Source organism: Leptosomus discolor, chromosome 9, assembly GCF_034619465.1.
Source record: "Leptosomus discolor isolate bLepDis1 chromosome 9, bLepDis1.hap2, whole genome shotgun sequence".
NCBI classification, from domain to species: domain Eukaryota; kingdom Metazoa; phylum Chordata; class Aves; order Leptosomiformes; family Leptosomidae; genus Leptosomus; species Leptosomus discolor.
This window is the reverse complement of record NC_141399.1, coordinates 45,646,655-45,663,166: the sequence shown is the minus strand read 5'-3', so window position 1 is coordinate 45,663,166 and position 16,512 is coordinate 45,646,655. Positions and strand designations below refer to the sequence as shown.

Here is a 16,512-nt window from a genome sequence, read left to right as displayed (position 1 = left end):
GAAGGAGGCGTTCTCTTCACCGGGGCTGCGGTGGGTGCAGTCCTGTGCTACAACTTTCTATCTAGAGCAACTCCCCTGCGAAGGCGGTTACCGACACATTATCACAGTCGTACCTCAAGAGCTGAGAGGCTTTTTCCCCTGTTGCTGTGCTACAGACTGATTGAGCAGCATTGCTTAACAAGAACATAAAAGGTGCGACAAAAAGCAATTGCCTTTGTGTGCCTGAAGCTCAAAAATCTCAGCAGACACGTGTGTGGGAGACTTGCATGCTTCATGTTTGCTATGTTGACCCACTTCTGACCTGGACAGCTTTGCACGATGGAGAAGGAGGACAACCGGCAGCTCCCTTCCACCCGCTCAGCCTAGAAACACCTCCGGCCCCCCACACCCAGGGCATATTCAGCACCTGCTTCTTAAGCGACCAGTTGTGCTGCCGTTGAGGCCAACGACCAAATTCTCCCTGGCCTCAACAGGAGTAGCAGCAGTGCCTGTACCCGATCCCTAAGTCTATGGCTGGGCTGGACAAATGACAGACGCAACGGGCAGCAGCAAAAGGGCCTGACTTAAAAAGCAACAACCTGCCACTATTGCCTCAGGTTTGCGGTGGTGTCACACCAGCCTGAAGTAGCCAGGAGCCCTCAACGCAAGCAAGGACTTCAGATGACAGACCCCGCGCTCCTGCAGGTTGTGCACAAGATGGAGGTGGTAACTCCCTCTCCAGGCCAAGCTCACCGATTCAGGGCCGGTCTGCTGCTGCTTGCCTCCACGAGCGCCTTCTTCCCGCCTGGCTCTGCGGATGCTGAGGCTGCTCTGTGCTCCACAAGGGCTCTGCTGGCGCTCAGCACCAGGCAAGGCTGGGCCCGCTCTCACCTCCTCTTTCTCTTGCAGCTTTGCATCAGACGAGCCCTTTCTGAGCACACGGACTGACCTTTCTGCTTTTTCGTTGTACTAAAGACTCTCATCCAGGCAAACAGATTACAATTAGTTATGCAAATCAAATGGTCAAGAACCGAAACACGATGCATTCACAGCTGAAAGCCTGATTCTCAACAGGAGGTCTTGCCTGCCCCACTCCCGATCCATGTTTGATTGGAAATGCAATTTAATTTCTTCCTCCTCCAGAAGGACCATGACTGGGCACATACCAGCAAGTAGGCTGTACTGAAAAGGCAGTGCAGTCTGGAGCTGATGAATGAAGGAGACCCTTCTCCAATTCCAAACCTTACCAAAAAAGCCCAACCATAAAAGGGACTTTCCGTCTCTACGAAACAACTGACAATTTAAAAGTGAAGGTACAGCTTATTCACAGGGTGAGAAGGAAGAGAATCGTCCAACTCCATTTGCTTTACCTTGGAAACGGTTGAGGCAGCAAAGCATTTTTGGTCATTACCTCTCCGTCTTAAGCCCTGTTTCATCTTAAAAATAAATTAAGGAGCCAGGAAGCAGGAAGACAACAAACAATAAATTTTTACTCGAGGGACTGGCTTCTTCTCCCTCCTACCACAATGACTGTGACTGTTGGTTTCTTCATCTTTCCATCCGTCCTGCAGCACAAGAGTTGAGGTTTTACAAAGTTTTTCTTCTCAGTCCTGCACTGAGCTGAGGTGGGAGAAAGCCATCATCAGGTTTTGGCAGCTGCTCTTTTTTTATTTGCTTCCTTTGCTGCAATGATCAGAGGAGTCAGGCTGAAGAGAGGCTTGGCTAACGTTAAAAATGAGTGCTGCTCAAAGGAAAAAAAAAAAAAAGAAAAAAGAAAAAAGAAAGAAACCGTTACTTTCCAAACCCAGTTACTGACAGGCTCAAGCAGTATTCCGCTGGTTACCAGGAACATGCAGAAATAGGACCGAGGGGACCATCTGCACCTGCGTCTTCTAGTCCCGTCCCTTGCTATCACAGGCAACCATGGCCCATCATTCGATTAATCCATTTAGCAAGGTGTCTTCAGCTTGCTGGCATTTTGGCCCTGCCAGCGCGCTGGGAATGCTGCTTGCTGTCCCAGGGCCTTGTTCCTTTCAGGAGACTCCAAATGCTTACTTAGGCTCCTGTTTTCTGAAGACATGGGCTATTTTCGTTGCCAGAAGAGATGAGGGGCACAAGCCGTTCCTCAGGCAAGGCCAGTACCTCTAGGAAACGTTGATCGCAGTGGTATTTAGGCCCATGTGCTCTTCTGAAGGCCACTGAGGTACAGGTGTTCAGCACCAAAAGAGCAGGGAGACAAGGGACACAGCGCTGATGGACTCAGCTCTGGGTTGCAGGGATGGCAGTGCCTACCACCCCATCCCCTGCCCCTCCTGCGCTGGCTGGCACCTTCACAGCAGGGACAGCCAAGTGGCACACGGCGCCACTCCCTATCTCCCACAAAACTGGCCCTAAACCTGCAGCAGTTTTCATCTACTCGACTCTGCCAGGCAACAGAAGGAGTTGTGACACGTCCTGCTCAACCGTCCCTGTTTTGGTGGCAGAAACCTCTAAGAGTGGGGCAGGATGGACAAGCCAGGGCCTCTCTGATGCTCACAGGGAGCACCCACAGCACCTTCCTTCCCACAGCCAAGTCTCTGACCGCTTGCCTGTGACTGATGTCACTGCGCTCCTCCCTGGTCATCTCTGTATACACTAGTCCCCAACACCATTTCAGGCCTCTGCACCTGGTATCGCTGCACTTTGGCTATTTTGCCACCGTGTAAAACTGAATATACTACCAAAATACAAAATAGGGCCACAGAAACGATCAGAGGGATGGAACAGGCTGAGCGAGTTGGGCTTGTTCAGCCTGGAGAAGAGAAGGCTCCGGGGAGACCTTCTAGCGGCCTTCCAGTGCTTAAAGTGGGCCTGTGAGAAAGGTGGGGAGGGACCCTTTAGCAGGGCCTGTTGCAACAGGACAAGGGGTGACGGTTTCAAACTACAAGAGGGCAGATTCAGACCAGATATAAGGAAGACATTTTTTTACACTGAGGGTGGTGAAACACTGGCACAGGCTGCCCAGAGAGGCGGTAGAAGCCCCATCCCTGGAGACATGGAAGGTGAGGTTGGAGGGGGCTCTGAGCAACCTGATGTAGCTGAAGATGTCCCTGCTTCCTGCAGGGGTTTGGACTACATGGCCTTGAAAGGTGCCTTCCAGCCCAAACCAGCCTGTGATTCCACTTATTTTTCATCTGAAAAGCACCAAGACTGGAGACCAATACAAGGGCGCTCCCTCTGATGCCTTCGAGTTTAGCTGATGAGAAAACCATTACACAGTACAGCTCTTTCACTCGCAGCCGCTTTGCGTTCTACCTGCAGAAGTTCCTTGGCAGACCATCGCCTGTCCACATCCACCTCCAGGCAGCAGTTCAGAAAGTCGTGGAACAAAGCAGAAAGTCGCTCAGGGTGTTGCAGCTCTGGTGTCCCTTCCATAGCTATCAAATCCATCACCTAGAGAAAAAACAAACACGAGACTCCACCTGTTTCTTTCTTATCCGTAACTGCTCATACAGAGCCCATTTTTTAAGGTCCAGACTCCAGCACCAGTTTCTTCCCTGGCAGAGGGTATAGAGAAGATTTTTCTGTACCTACAAAAGAAACCTGGATACAGCCACAGCTACTCCAACATCACAATGATCTTGCCTTGACAGCTGATTTCATGGGGTGACCTAGCGAGTATCAACTACATCAGCAAAAGCGCATTTTGCTTCTCCAACGACTGACACCAGCTTTGCTGGCTATTTGAAAGAGTGAATTTGGTCTAGCTGTATTCCTTCAAAGGATTTTTACATAACATGCATCTCTGCAGTGCTAACTGCTCCCTAAAGTACAGCTCCCATAAAACAAAGGGAGTCAAGTTTTTTGCTCTGTTCTAGACAAACATGGTAACCGGATGAAAAAAAAGTAAATCCATCAGCTTATTCCTTGGATAAAGAAATAGAAATTGGAACCTCATTTTCAACACCGACATCTAAGCTGCATGCACAAATACATTACGAAGAAAACGCGTAACTGGGCAGACAGGAGCCACCTGCAACTCTGTCTTTCAGCAGTCTCCAAATTCCACATCAGCCAGTCTTCCTGATACACCTCAGGCCCAGGAATTGGAGCGTCATTTTGCAAAACATCGGGCGAGCCTTATCCAGTGTGGTGCACTCATAACCAATGAGTGTTTGCAGTGTCTGCAAAGGGGCAACGAGTTTGAAAAGACTTCTCTGCCTGCAGATACAGTCCAAATGCTTTTCACAAAAATTGCCCAACTGCAGAAACCGCCCGCTGAAAAATTTCTGTCATTCAGAGATACAGCTCAAAGAGAGTTCAAAAATCGCACGAGACATTTCAAGCACTGTTGAAGGCCAAAGTGGCACATTCCTGACCTGGCTACATGTCACTGCTCTTTGGAGGTTCTCCCCTTGACACAACCAAAGCTACAGTGTATGCTGAGATGCTCCGGTGACAGTTTTAGAAGCGGGTCCTGGGGGAACTACTTCCAGCTGATGTGACTGGGATTTTGTCACATGGGGGTCTAAACATGGAATAGGTTTGAAAGACAGTGGGACCTGATTTGATGTGCACCTTACCACAAGAGAATCATAACCGATGTAAGGAGGAAATCCATCCGCCATTTCTATTGCCGTGATCCCAAGTGACCAGATGTCCACTTTGGGGCCGTATGCTTCTCCCAACACCACTTCCGGTGCCATCCAGTAAGAAGTCCCGACCATTGTGCTCCGTTTACTCTGCTCAGGGGTGATCCGAGCACTGAAGCCAAAATCAGCTGAGGAGAAAAACAAGTGTGGTTAAAGACAGCTTGAATTATGAAAGCAAGCAAAAGAAACCCCCACTGCATGCCTGAGAACATGTTGTTGAATCTGTCTGGAAAAGCGGCCGTGCTCTCTTTACTCAGTGCTGTAGCCAAGGAAATCCTGAAGTGGCCATTAAAAAACCCCTCAAGTTTCCTGCAATGGCTTTTGTTTACTTGAAGCTTTAGACTGGACGTCCCTCCTGCTGGAAGGGCCATACACAAACCAAAGCCACTCTTTACAACACCTTTTTCCTTTCTACCCCTCTCTGCACGTTGGAATTGGGCTCGCAGCTTGCAGCAGTGGTCAGTGCACTACCACAGGCATCGCTTTTGGGGAACTGGCAGTCAGTCAAAAGCAGCCCCATGCCACAGTCTGACCAAGAATACCTACTCAATTTGACAGATCCATCCATTCCCAGAAGAATATTGCCACTTTTGATGTCTCTGTGAATCACTCCGTTTGAGTGAAGGAAATCCAGGGCTTGCAGGCACTGATAGATAACAAAGAAACATGGGGGTAAAAACTGATGACCTGATTTCATCACACAAGAAAGGAAAGGCTGCTAAAAGATTTAATTCCTAGAGGAATTGTGAGTAATGCCGGAAAATTGCGCTGTCAAGAGGAACAGCTTGCTCCTTCAACACTGTTAAAATAATAACTTTCTAAATGAAGGCGTAACAGGTTTGGAAAGAGAAATGTCCATTACTGTCACAGGCTAGCCCCTGAAAGCGCAGACAGCAGGGCTGCTGCTGCACTCAGTGTGCTATCTCCATCTGTACGACAAACCATTGTTTGCCAAAAATGAGAAAGTCCCTCCCTTCGGTATGAAGTGGATCACTGTTGGGTGGGCAGTTGCATGACAGAGGGTTTATTGTCAGGCTCTAGAGCAGATTTGGAAATAGCATGTCACTCTTTTTTCAGGAGCAAACACCTTTTTGGGTGGCATGCTATCCTTTTAAGCTGAGGACTGTGACAAATGAATCTCTACTTTTCTTTGCTGTTATTTTAAAATTCTGCCACCAGCATGTTTGCTTTTACGGGCAAGGAATGCAGGACAGACAGGCTCCAGGCACATGTTTAAATTTAGAGGCAGAGTTGAGAAGAGTAAAACTAAAAAAAAAAAAAAAAAGAAAAAAAAAAAGAGAAAATACAATAACAGTATTCAAGAGCGTAATGACAGGGTATAGTAAGCGCAGTGATACCGGCAGGGAGTTCACTTAAGGTGCTCTTTCTTCTCCATATTCTAAAAGCAACACAGAAACAAAGCTCTCAAGATGAAATCCCTCTTGTTCTTACCACCTGTTCAGAAATACCATCCTGGCCAGGGAAGCGGAAGCACACGCTAGATCCCTTACCTCCCTACAGACAGCTGCGATCTGCCATTCATCCATAGAGGCCTTCGCAGCAACATTGTTTAAGGAGCCTCCGGCCAAGTATTCCATAACCACCCAGAGCTCATCGCCAACCAGGTAGCTGAAAGAAGAAAACAATGGCACTCAGGTGAACAGGCAGAGTTAAATAACCTCAGGAAAAAGACTGCACTTGGTTTTGGTTTCCAGGCCATTTCTAAATGAAGACAGAAGAAAAGGACTGGACATTCCTTCTAGGCTATACGTACCTAGAAACGGTCCGTTTTTAAACTAGAACTGCCGGTCTAAACAAGAAAGGCAGGTAAGTGAAAAATTAGGTGTCTTAGATGGCAAGCAAGTGAAAAATGCAGTTTAGTACCAGCAAAGATAAATCTTGAACCAGGAGGTAGCACGTCAACTGGTTCATCATCTTAACACACCAATTCCAGGATCAGCTCCAGAAACAAGGCAACACAACTTTCATACTTGTCCACCGTAGGAGGGCGTGTACCACTGAGGACAGACATCGGTCAACAGTCTGGAAAACCTTACATAAAATACACTCAGAGACAACAAAAAACCCAAGCACAAAAAACCACGAAGGTAGTGAACTTACAGGCTGTTGTTTTAGTAAGATATGGCTGATCTGGGCTTTTGAAAACTGCCTTCAAACTATATATGCCAGAAAAGATTAATGCAGACAAAACACAATCTTCTCCCATAAATTTTATATGAGCAGATAAACAATAAAAGAGGTCAATTTTCTGCCAGAGACCAAAAGGGTTTTTAATCTTTGGCTTGCAGTACGTAAAGGAACATTCATGTGATTGTACCAGAACTACTTACCTGTCTAAATAGTTAACAATATTGGGGTTCTTGTTTTCCCTCATGATCAGGATTTCATCAAGAAGTACTTCCTTTCGAGGCTGTCGATGGAGATCCATTTGCTTTATGGCCACCTAAAGGGACATGGAAAACCATTAATTTAAGCAGTCGGTTGCACAAGATCAGAATGAACATGAAGGGAGTGTTTTTGGAATGACGTAGCAGAGCTCTGCCAAGCTGTCCTGTTCCTAGACATAAGAGGTCAGCAACTCACACTACAACACCCTGTTTCTCTGCTAGCTCGGCTGCTACTTACAGGACACGTGGCCATGTATATTTTGATTGGTGAATCTGTAAAAATGGTCTTTAAACTATCAGCCACAAATCTCTAACAGCCCTCTCTGGACCTACATTCTTTTCAACTGCCTCAGTTTACCACCACTATTACTAGTCATGCACATTTTGCAAGCAGGAAGTGATTTTGTTACTGCAAAAACATAAAACCGGCTGGTAATGCTTCAGCAATTACGTGATTTTTTTTGATCATTATTTTAGCAAATGCTGTTATTGTTGACTGCATCACTCAAAGCAAACGCAAACGTACCTCCCTTATCAAATGTGGTACTAAAAAGATCCTTAAGGTTACGCAAAGAAAATATGATTCTAGCACCTCCTAATGTCTTGAACTTTGATTTTGCAACTCTAAACACCATTCTTTCACACAGTTAAAATTTGCAATGCTTTTCCGCATTTAAAACCAATAATCCGTTCTATGGTATCGTATGGATACACCCAGGGTTATAAGCAGAGCTTAGGGCTTTTAGATCCCTTGTAGAACTCCACCTAAGAGCAGGTATAAAGTGCAGCACTGCAGGTGGAGGAGAAATACCCGTAACATTCAGATGGTATTTGCTGACAGCCAGAAATGGTCAACCAGAAATCTTAAGCTGTAGCCCCAAGGAACAACAGGATTCGTTAAGACACCACCTTGTCTGTTGATTACTAAAATGACCACTTTTGCTCTGAACCTCTGTAGCCATCCCGCCTCTGCCTCATCATGATTTGCTTCTCAAGCCCCTGGCCCCCACTTCCCTGCAACCAGTTCACGGGCTGGCATGGGCTGTCACCGACACCGGACCTAAACACGACCGTATTGTTTTGGAGAGACCTTTGCTCTTGATATATGTCTTCTCATTTGTCAGTGTGTGGGCCAACCAGCTTCAGGACGACTAACACACAAAACTGCGTCTGAAACGCAGTGATCTCTCCTTAGTTAGGTCTTTGAAGATGGAACACATGATGGAAAAGATGCTAAACAGTATCACTGCCTGAACCTGGGATTAAGGTAAATTGGGACTGAATGACCGCAGCCTTCAGCAGCGAGTGGATGCACTAATACATTCAGTAACTAAGACAGAGCTAGCGTGTCCTGAGCGCAGCAAGCGCTCAGTTCCTGAGGCACAGAACCACATGGTCCTTAAAGAGCTTTCCCGAAAACCTGAAGACAGCACATGAGCTATGTTGCAGGCTGGCGCCAGTCTGTGCTTCAGAGGAACAGCAGCCTTGGCAGTAAAGATCTCCTGGCGATCCGAAAGCCCAGCCACAGTTCGCACCGGGGGGAAAAGCACTGAACACCTGCAAAATCTGCTGGGGCTGTTGACACTTACCTCTTGTCCCGTGGCAATGTCAAGTGCCGTATAAACAGTTCCAGACCCCCTAGAGACAAAAGAGCAGTGAAGAAATGAGCAGTGGTTTAGACCCTGTAAGTGAAAGCCCTGACAGGAGATCTCTGCTGCCTCTAGTGTTTCTAAAACACCTTGGTTCCTGCACTCCCTCAGCCAGCAGCGCACAGTGCAGCAGCCCACCAGCCCACCAGCCCCCTTTATCCAAGAGAAAACTGATGTCCAACATGAAGAGAAAGGGCTGGTGCTAATCTCCAATGTTCATACTAAATTATTTTAGTTCAAAACTGAAGGGCGGGGAAAATAATACATTTAATTCTTTTCCCATTTTCTCCAGTTTTGCTCTCTTGGGCTTTATTTTTTCCTTTTCTTTTTTTTTTTTTTTTTTTTTTCTCCTTTTATTGATGAGTGGATGGAGGGGTGTGATTTCTTTCCAGAGAATGTAACACACACAGTCTAGTTGTGCCTTCTCACACCTCTTATTTGGATCTATCTGCAAAACTCAGGCAACACCATGCATAACTATGCAGTTATAAGCCTGATCACTGAATACTTTTTCAAGCAAAATATATGAAATAAATGTTATTGAGAGCTGTTATTTATCTGACAACTATCGGGTTGCAAGCTGCTCTTTCAGGCAATAAAGTTGTTTCTCCTTTCTCTAGCGTGGCCGTAGTATTTTGAGACATACAAAAATGATTTCTCCTAAGAAAATAAGCAAACGGGTGCCGCAAACTTGAGGGACAGGAGATCTTCCAGGTCCTGCTCCTTGCACAGCAGACAAGACACTGCCAGCATCAAGTATTCTTTGATGACGCCTTCTGACCACAGTTAAGAACTCTGATCAATACGGAGAGACAGGAGAGTCTAAAACCAGTGTCTGAACACCTTGGGAGCTTGCCTGACTTCACGCTTGGTATTACACCAGCAAAATACCTGGCCCGTGTTTCTGTGTAAGTAACTGTGATTGGACTTACCCTTGCCCGATTTTTTCAAATCCAGTGTATTTCTTCTTAGGATCTCCCACGCTCACAATGCTCCCTGAAAGAAACAACATTAACAATGGAGATTCCGCCTTCCAGCAGGTCAGAAACGCAGCCCCACTCTCTGGGGCTGTGAGCCATTTGTAGGCAACGACAACACCACAAGCAGCTCCGCAGCACACAGAGAGTCTCCCCGAAGCCTGATTTTCTACAGTCCTTTGGAGAGTTACCTTGACAGGAAACCAAGAACATGGAGGAACATTCACAGGAGCCAGATATCAGAAAAGAACAAGTACCAATGCAAGTGTTTGCTGTCTAGAAACATTCATGAGCGCTGGAACAACAGAGCCTTCATTGTCTTAGGAATAAATAGTCTGTGCGACTCAACAGAAGGCTGAAGTCTTCTGAAGATTAATTGCAGTTGGGCTTCTGGAATCCTGCCTGCCAGCATGGCAAGACAACGGGGCATCACCACCACCTGGTACGCTCCCTGTTAAACAATTTCGCTGGCCTTGGCAGGATCACTAATGGGAGCTACAGGAGAAGAAATGACACCAGTAGAGTATCTGGGGCAGGGGAGCGCCTTGAAACTTAAAAGAATCAGCTTAGTGCTGTAGTTGTCCAAGGGTTTAAAAAAAGCCAAAACCCGAACCAAAACCCAACACAAAAACACCACACCAAAAAATCCCAAACCAAAACCCCAGCAGACTTCTGCAAAGTATTTTGCTCCAAGGACGGGTGAGAATCAGGAGTCTAAAGACAATTTAGGAACCCAAATATTCTGTTCCATTTGGCCATTAGCACACAGGAGTTCACCAGGTCATTCACTAGGTCACAGCCTTCTCTGTTCAACCAGAAACAAACTCTGCTTTTGCCTTTAGCCTAGAAGGCAGCTCAGGCAAAGCCAACTCTGTCACAGCTACCCTCGGTGGCAGAAGCAATGCCCAGAGTGCTCTCTTGCTTCCTCTTAAGCACAGGAACAGTTTGTGCAGGAAGTCGAGTCTCTGTGACACTAAACTGAGGATGACCATTGAGTACCTATAACCCCGAGACGCGCACACAGCGTACACAGCTTTATCAGACAAGAAATACAGAATACGTACTCAGTTTCTCTAGGATCTCCTCATCTGTCATTTTGGATTTTTTTCGCTGCCGGTCCGTGTTTCTGTACAAAGTGTTTGTGTTTGCGTTTTCAGGCTGAGGAGTGGTGGCTTCTTCAGCTGGTGCTGGTGCAGCGGCAGGTTCAATGACAGAGCGTGTGTTGATCTGTGACAAGTATTTTGTGTCAGAAAAGTGGCTTGCAGACATGCCCTGAGATCCTATTTTACATGCAAACCCTTAGGAAGATCCTGTCTGCCCCATCCAGGGCTCTTAGAAAATTTCTGGTTTTGCCGTCCCCTTCTCAAACTCAACAGGCAAACATGAAAGGCTGGTTTTACACAAGTTCATGGCCAGTTTCATTTTCAATTTTCATTGATTTTCGGAAAGATGCCCGAAACAATGAATTTACTGCGTTGTAAGGAGAGAGAAATAGATCTGACCAGGGCCCCAGAGCCTTGTTCCTCCATGCTCATGTGTTTTCAGGGGTAACAAAACGACGCTTTAGTTGGTACCCAAGTGTCCGAATAGAAGCAGGAAGCATCTCCCTTTTCTGATCACAGCGGTGGAACTGACTTCTCAGCAGGATTTCAAGCCTTAGGGAGTGGCCGTTTGGAACTGCGTTCCGGTCCTTCACAGACCTCCCTTCTCTGCACAAGGCAGAGCTGTGGAGGGTTCTCCTCACCAAACTGCAGCCATGGAAAAGCTAAGGGGTGTGTCAGTGACTCAGGTGAAGCCCTAGGTCACGGGAGGACTCCAGCCCGTCCATCCGTCAGCGGCAAATGCTGTCTGATCAGAAACACGCAGCTCTGAATTACACCCCCTGCAGCGCTAACCAAAGCTGGGACTTACTGATTTTGTATGTTCAGGCCGTGGTGCAATAACAGGTGGAGGTTCATTGTCATCTTCCTCCTCTTCATCATCTTCATCCTCTGCCTCAGAAACAGAGGGAGCTAGCGGGGGTTCTGATGCTGGTTTTGTGCTCTGTGGACAGACAGCAGCATGAGTGACAGTCACCACTTTGGCACTTCAGAGGTTTGAGAACCACACAAAACTTTAGTCTGCTCAGACACCAGCAACCAATCTAGACACGTCTGTAGTCCTACAGGCCTCAGTGCTAAGTTCCACACGGCACAACACGATTTAAAGGTTACAAATTACTGGGCGGTTTCGTTCATTCGCCTTGGTGCTGTCTGTGTTTGCTACAAACAACTACATCATTCCCGGCCTTAGTTAGAGTCTAATTTCACAAATGTAATGCTCGAGTACATCACTAGGAACCACATCTGCTCGCTGGTGAATTGCTTTAGCATTGGGTGCGCAGAAACGGTAACGTTAACCAGAAGCTGACAGCTGTCCACTGGCCAGGTTAATTCACACACTTCAAAGTGCAAGGCCTCCTCCATCATCTTGGTGGGAATCGCGTTTTGGAGAGAAAGGCTGTTTGTCTCTCTACTAATTCACCCGAGGGGTAATCGTGTTGCCTGTTCCCACAGCGCTGAATTTCCCTGTTCAGCAGCTCCTTTTGCAGCACCATCCTCCTCTTCACCCAATCAGAAGTGAACACATTGATCTCTCCACTCTTCGCCCGGAGCCCAGAGTGAATGCAGCCCTCTCAGCAGCAAGGTGCACTACGCCGCCCTGCCCGGGGCTGCCAGGCAGGCATCCCGACTGCTCACCCAGCCTCCCCTTACAGGCATTGGAGAATAAAAGCCAACTTTTAAAGGGAAATGGTGAAACAGGCTGCTAATCTGGCCAACGCCGGGAATGATACGTCAGACGTTCTAAACGCCAGTTTAAGGGCCCACCCTCTCAAGGCTGGCACTCTTACAAAAGGCAACGCTCACAGCTCGCTCCACAGTTCCTAAACGCTAGGCAAGTAAAAGGTAACTTTCACACTTACCGAAGAACAGGCTTCCATGTATGCACGGGCGCTTTTATCTGCAATGGGCAAGGGAAAATTAACCAGATGCTGTTATAAAACTGCCTGGTGTGGGGAGTCCCACAAAACACGTAAATCCAAACAGATCGCATTTTTCGTCCACAACAGCCCTCTGGCAGCAATAGTTATTTTACATTGCAAGCAAGAGAGCAGGACAATATACCAGGTTATTCTTTTTCTACAGTTTCTTGGGTCTATTTTTTGGCCCTTTTTTTGCCCCCAGTCAAACAGAAACTTGCTGAAGAAAACACAAATTGCTCTATTACAGTCAATGCTTCTGTTCTGCCCAAGAGCTACTGCAGCCTTTTTTGGTAGAACGGTTTGGGCTGGAAGGCACCTTAAAGGCCACCCAGCTCCAAACCCCTGCCATGGGCAGGGACACCTTCCACTAGAGCCGGTTGCTCCAAGCCCCATCCAGCCTGGCCTTGACCACTGCCAGGGAGGGGGCAGCCACAGCTGCTCTGGGCAACCTGTGCCAGTGCCTCACCACCCTCCCAGGGAAGGATTTCTTCCTCATCTCTAACCTAAATCTCCCCTCTTTCAGTTAGGAACCGTTACCCCTCGTCCTGTCACTACCCTCCCTGACAAAGAGTCCCTCCCCACCTTTCCTGCAGCCCCCCTTTAAGTACTGGAAGGGCACTAGAAGGTCTCCCCGCAGCCTCCTCTTCTCCAGGCTGAACAAGCCCAACTCTCTCAGCCTGTCCTCGCAGGGGAGGTGCTTCCAGCCCCCTCATCACCTTTGTTGCATCCTCCGGACACCTGGTAACTTAATGGTATTTTTGCTTGAAAATCAACTCCGTGATTACGGAACAGCAAAAGAACACACCGATGCAAAAGCCAGATACCCTGCACCTCATCAGACCCTCTGCTTACCTACTAGATCTGTCATCAGCCAGATTTTGTCTAGCAAATAACAGAAAGAATGGGCCAAAGGCAAAAGGACATGGAAAATCACGTCACAGACTTGCTTCTTCATTTTCGCAACGCCACACGACAAGTCTGCAGACTGGGCCTGACCAAGGGGACAAAACAGCACTCTCGTCACACCCTCCCGGAAGGAGTGTGCTACGGAGACTGCTCTGGGCACCGACACCTTCCCTCTCCTCTGAGGCAACGGTCCTGTTACATCACAATAGCAGCCCGCCTAGGGTGGTTTGTGATGTCATGCATAGCAACCAACTCTGCTTGGCAGCTGATGCAAGGATATCCTTGAAAAACGGGCTCAATCACAAAGTACCCCAAAAAATCCTCTTAGTCTGGAACCTATTGCTCAAAGGATCCAAGAGTAGCTCAGAAAACGCACAAAACAAGCACACCCTGTACCCCCATCTGAACACTGTGAAGGAACAAGGATGCAAAGACAAAAAGGAAACGTGACCTTCGGCCACTAATGCTTCTGACTAAAAATGGTCATGGTTGTTCCATCTAGTAACTTAGTTCAAAAAACAAGCGACAAAGAAAAGTCAATGAGTTTCCTAAGGATGCTTCTTGACCACTTGAACGTCGAACGTCCGTCTGGCTCCTCTCGGGGCCTGACACCCCCTTTTTCCCAGCGAGATGTCGACTTACCTCCTGACGTAAAGCTCAGCTACTTCTGGTTGTTAACTCTCTCTTTGGAATCAGAACGTTTGAGAACATCTAGGACAGCTTGTGGCTTCTTCTGCTGCTCCAGTTTTGTTATGTTGGAGGTCTGCAGTAGCCTGGCCCCACTGCTCTGGAATGCCCTGTAGATGTCAACGGGAAAGAATCAGCATTTAGAATACTGAACAGCCGCAGCCTCACAGACCTTTACCAAGATCCCGTGCTACCTGTAAGATTACTTTCGGAAACTTTGATTGACACCTTACAATTCAAATTAGGAGCTTAGACATTAGATGCAATCATTCTCTTCTCTACCAAAATAGAGAGCTAAAACCAGGATCTAACTTTAAAAAGAAAAGAAAGTTACGACTGTGATGGGAAAAAAAGGCCATGACACTCATCTTTAAATCAACTCTCCGCTTCTCATGGAATAATGATTTAAGGCTTAGCTGGTTTTCCTGGTGATTCAGTGCAGACACAACATGACTGTTCTATACTTGTGGACAACACCGTGCATTTTAGGAGCTTTACACTGGATTTTTAATGCTTAATAACGCAAACACATCTTGCTGCAATGACCCCTGCTGTCGGATTAAAAGGGAAACCCCACCCTGGTACAATTCGTTTTCAGCACACCAGGGAACGCGGCGGGGTTAAGAATCCGCATGGAAATTCTCAGAATCCTCACACTGAGTCCTACCACCGCTGCTAAGGATGTCTCTCTTTCGAGCTCCCATAGCTCTCTAGGTTCGCTACTGTAAAGATGCGGAAACTGGGGACTCGGGCAACGGGCTGAGAGTGCCAAAGCCTTGCATGAATTCTCGGATGTCTTACGAGTGAGTGACTAGAGCAATCGGAACAGAAGGCTTTGGAAGGGCTGTAGCATGTTCTGCAACCGAAACAGAAAACGGGGGCAGAAGGTAAACGCGATGCCCCACAGCCAACAGGAAGCAAACCGAGACGTAGACGCCCGTTCGCGCTGCTGATACTTTACTTTTATCCCCTCCTCCCGGGAAGATGGAGCGAAGCCTGGCTTTCTTGTTCCTCTCCTCGGGGGCCATGGGGAGCGGTTTGGAACTGTGGTTTAGGGCTGAAGAATCGCGATTGTTGCTGTTCATTCTCAGCGGTGGGGCTGGAGGTTTCTCTTCAATATCGAGACTATCGGACATCTTCAGCAGCCCTCACAGCCTCCTGCAAAAGCAGAACAGAAAGCAGGCCTGTCAGGTCAGGACGCCAAGGCTGGTGTCCTGGGGAGAAAGGGGGCGGCAAAAGCCTTCTGGTGGAATTCGGAAGCCTCTCTAGTAGCACTTTGCTGCGAAGAAGATTACTGCTAGAAATAAGGCCAAGCTCGTGCCGGGGACGGCCCCCGGGTCGGCGGGGCAGCAGCAGGGCGGGACGGCGCCGCCCGCTGCCGTGAGCACCCGTCACTGCTGCAGGGAGCCTGCACCCGCTCCCGCCCTGCCCGCCGGTCCTGGCGGGAGGGGGGCGGCCGCCATCTTGCTCGTGAGGCCCGGCGCGGCGGGCAGGGGGCTACGATGAGTGGGCATGGGGACGATGGAGAAGGAGGACAACCGGCAGCTCCCTTCCACCCGCTCAGCCGAGGGACGCCTCCGGCCCCCCGTACCCAAGGCATATTCAGCACCCACTTCTTAAGTGACCAGTTGTGCTGCCGTTGAGGCCAACGACCAAATTCTCCCTGGCCTCAACAGGAGTAGCAGCAGTGCCTGTACCCGATCCCTAAGTCTATGGCCGGGCTGGACAAATGACAGACGCAACGGGCAGCAGCAAAAGGGCCTGACTTAAAAAGCAACAACCTGCCACTATTGCCTCAGGTTTGCGGTGGTGTCACACCAGCCTGAAGTAGCCAGGAGCCCTCAACGCAAGCAGGGACTTCAGATGACAGACCCCGCGCTCCTGCAGGTTGTGCACAAGATGGAGGTGGTAACGCCCTCTCCAGGCCAAGCTCACCGATTCAGGGCCGGTCTGCTGCTGCTTGCCTCCACGAGCGCCTTCTTCCCGCCTGGCTCTGCGGATGCTGAGGCTGCTCTGTGCTCCACAAGGGCTCTGCTGGCGCTCAGCACCAGGCAAGGCTGGGCCCGCTCTCACCTCCTCTTTCTCTTGCAGCTTTGCATCAGACGAGCCCTTTCTGAGCACACGGACTGACCTTTCTGCTTTTTCGTTGTACTAAAGACTCTCATCCAGGCAAACAGATTACAATTAGTTATGCAAATCAAATGGTCAAGAACCGAAACACGATGCATTCACAGCTGAAAGCCTGATTCTCAA

At 48.4% G+C, this 16,512-nt stretch overlaps 1 protein-coding gene across 1 annotated transcript; it reads right to left on the bottom strand.

Moving 5' to 3' along the window:
• Positions 1–1,621: 1,621 nt before the first annotated feature.
• On the bottom strand, positions 1,622–15,395 carry LOC147414932 (serine/threonine-protein kinase PAK 3-like). Its single transcript, XM_086470694.1, has 13 exons — positions 15,129–15,395; positions 14,215–14,369; positions 12,607–12,644; positions 11,556–11,687; positions 10,709–10,871; positions 9,600–9,663; positions 8,608–8,656; positions 6,962–7,074; positions 6,122–6,239; positions 5,157–5,256; positions 4,542–4,738; positions 3,274–3,411; positions 1,622–1,720 (listed from the first exon to the last, which is right to left on the bottom strand). The coding sequence occupies exons 3-13, from the start codon at positions 12,622–12,624 to the stop codon at positions 1,622–1,624; spliced, it is 1,191 nt and encodes a 396-aa protein (XP_086326820.1). The 5' UTR covers positions 12,625–12,644; positions 14,215–14,369; positions 15,129–15,395.
• Positions 15,396–16,512: the final 1,117 nt, after the last annotated feature.

What these genes read in the sequence shown, in the direction of transcription:
- LOC147414932 (XM_086470694.1), bottom strand. An exon ending in ATTGTTAACTATTTAGACAG is followed by an intron (nt 6,240 to 6,961) that starts GTAAGTAGTTCT and finishes TTCTTCTTTCAG; the next exon opens with CTACCTGGTTGGCGATGAGC. An exon ending in CTGCCAAGGAACTTCTGCAG is followed by an intron (nt 1,721 to 3,273) that starts GTAGAACGCAAA and finishes TCCTTTGAGCAG; the next exon opens with CACTCATTTTTAACGTTAGC.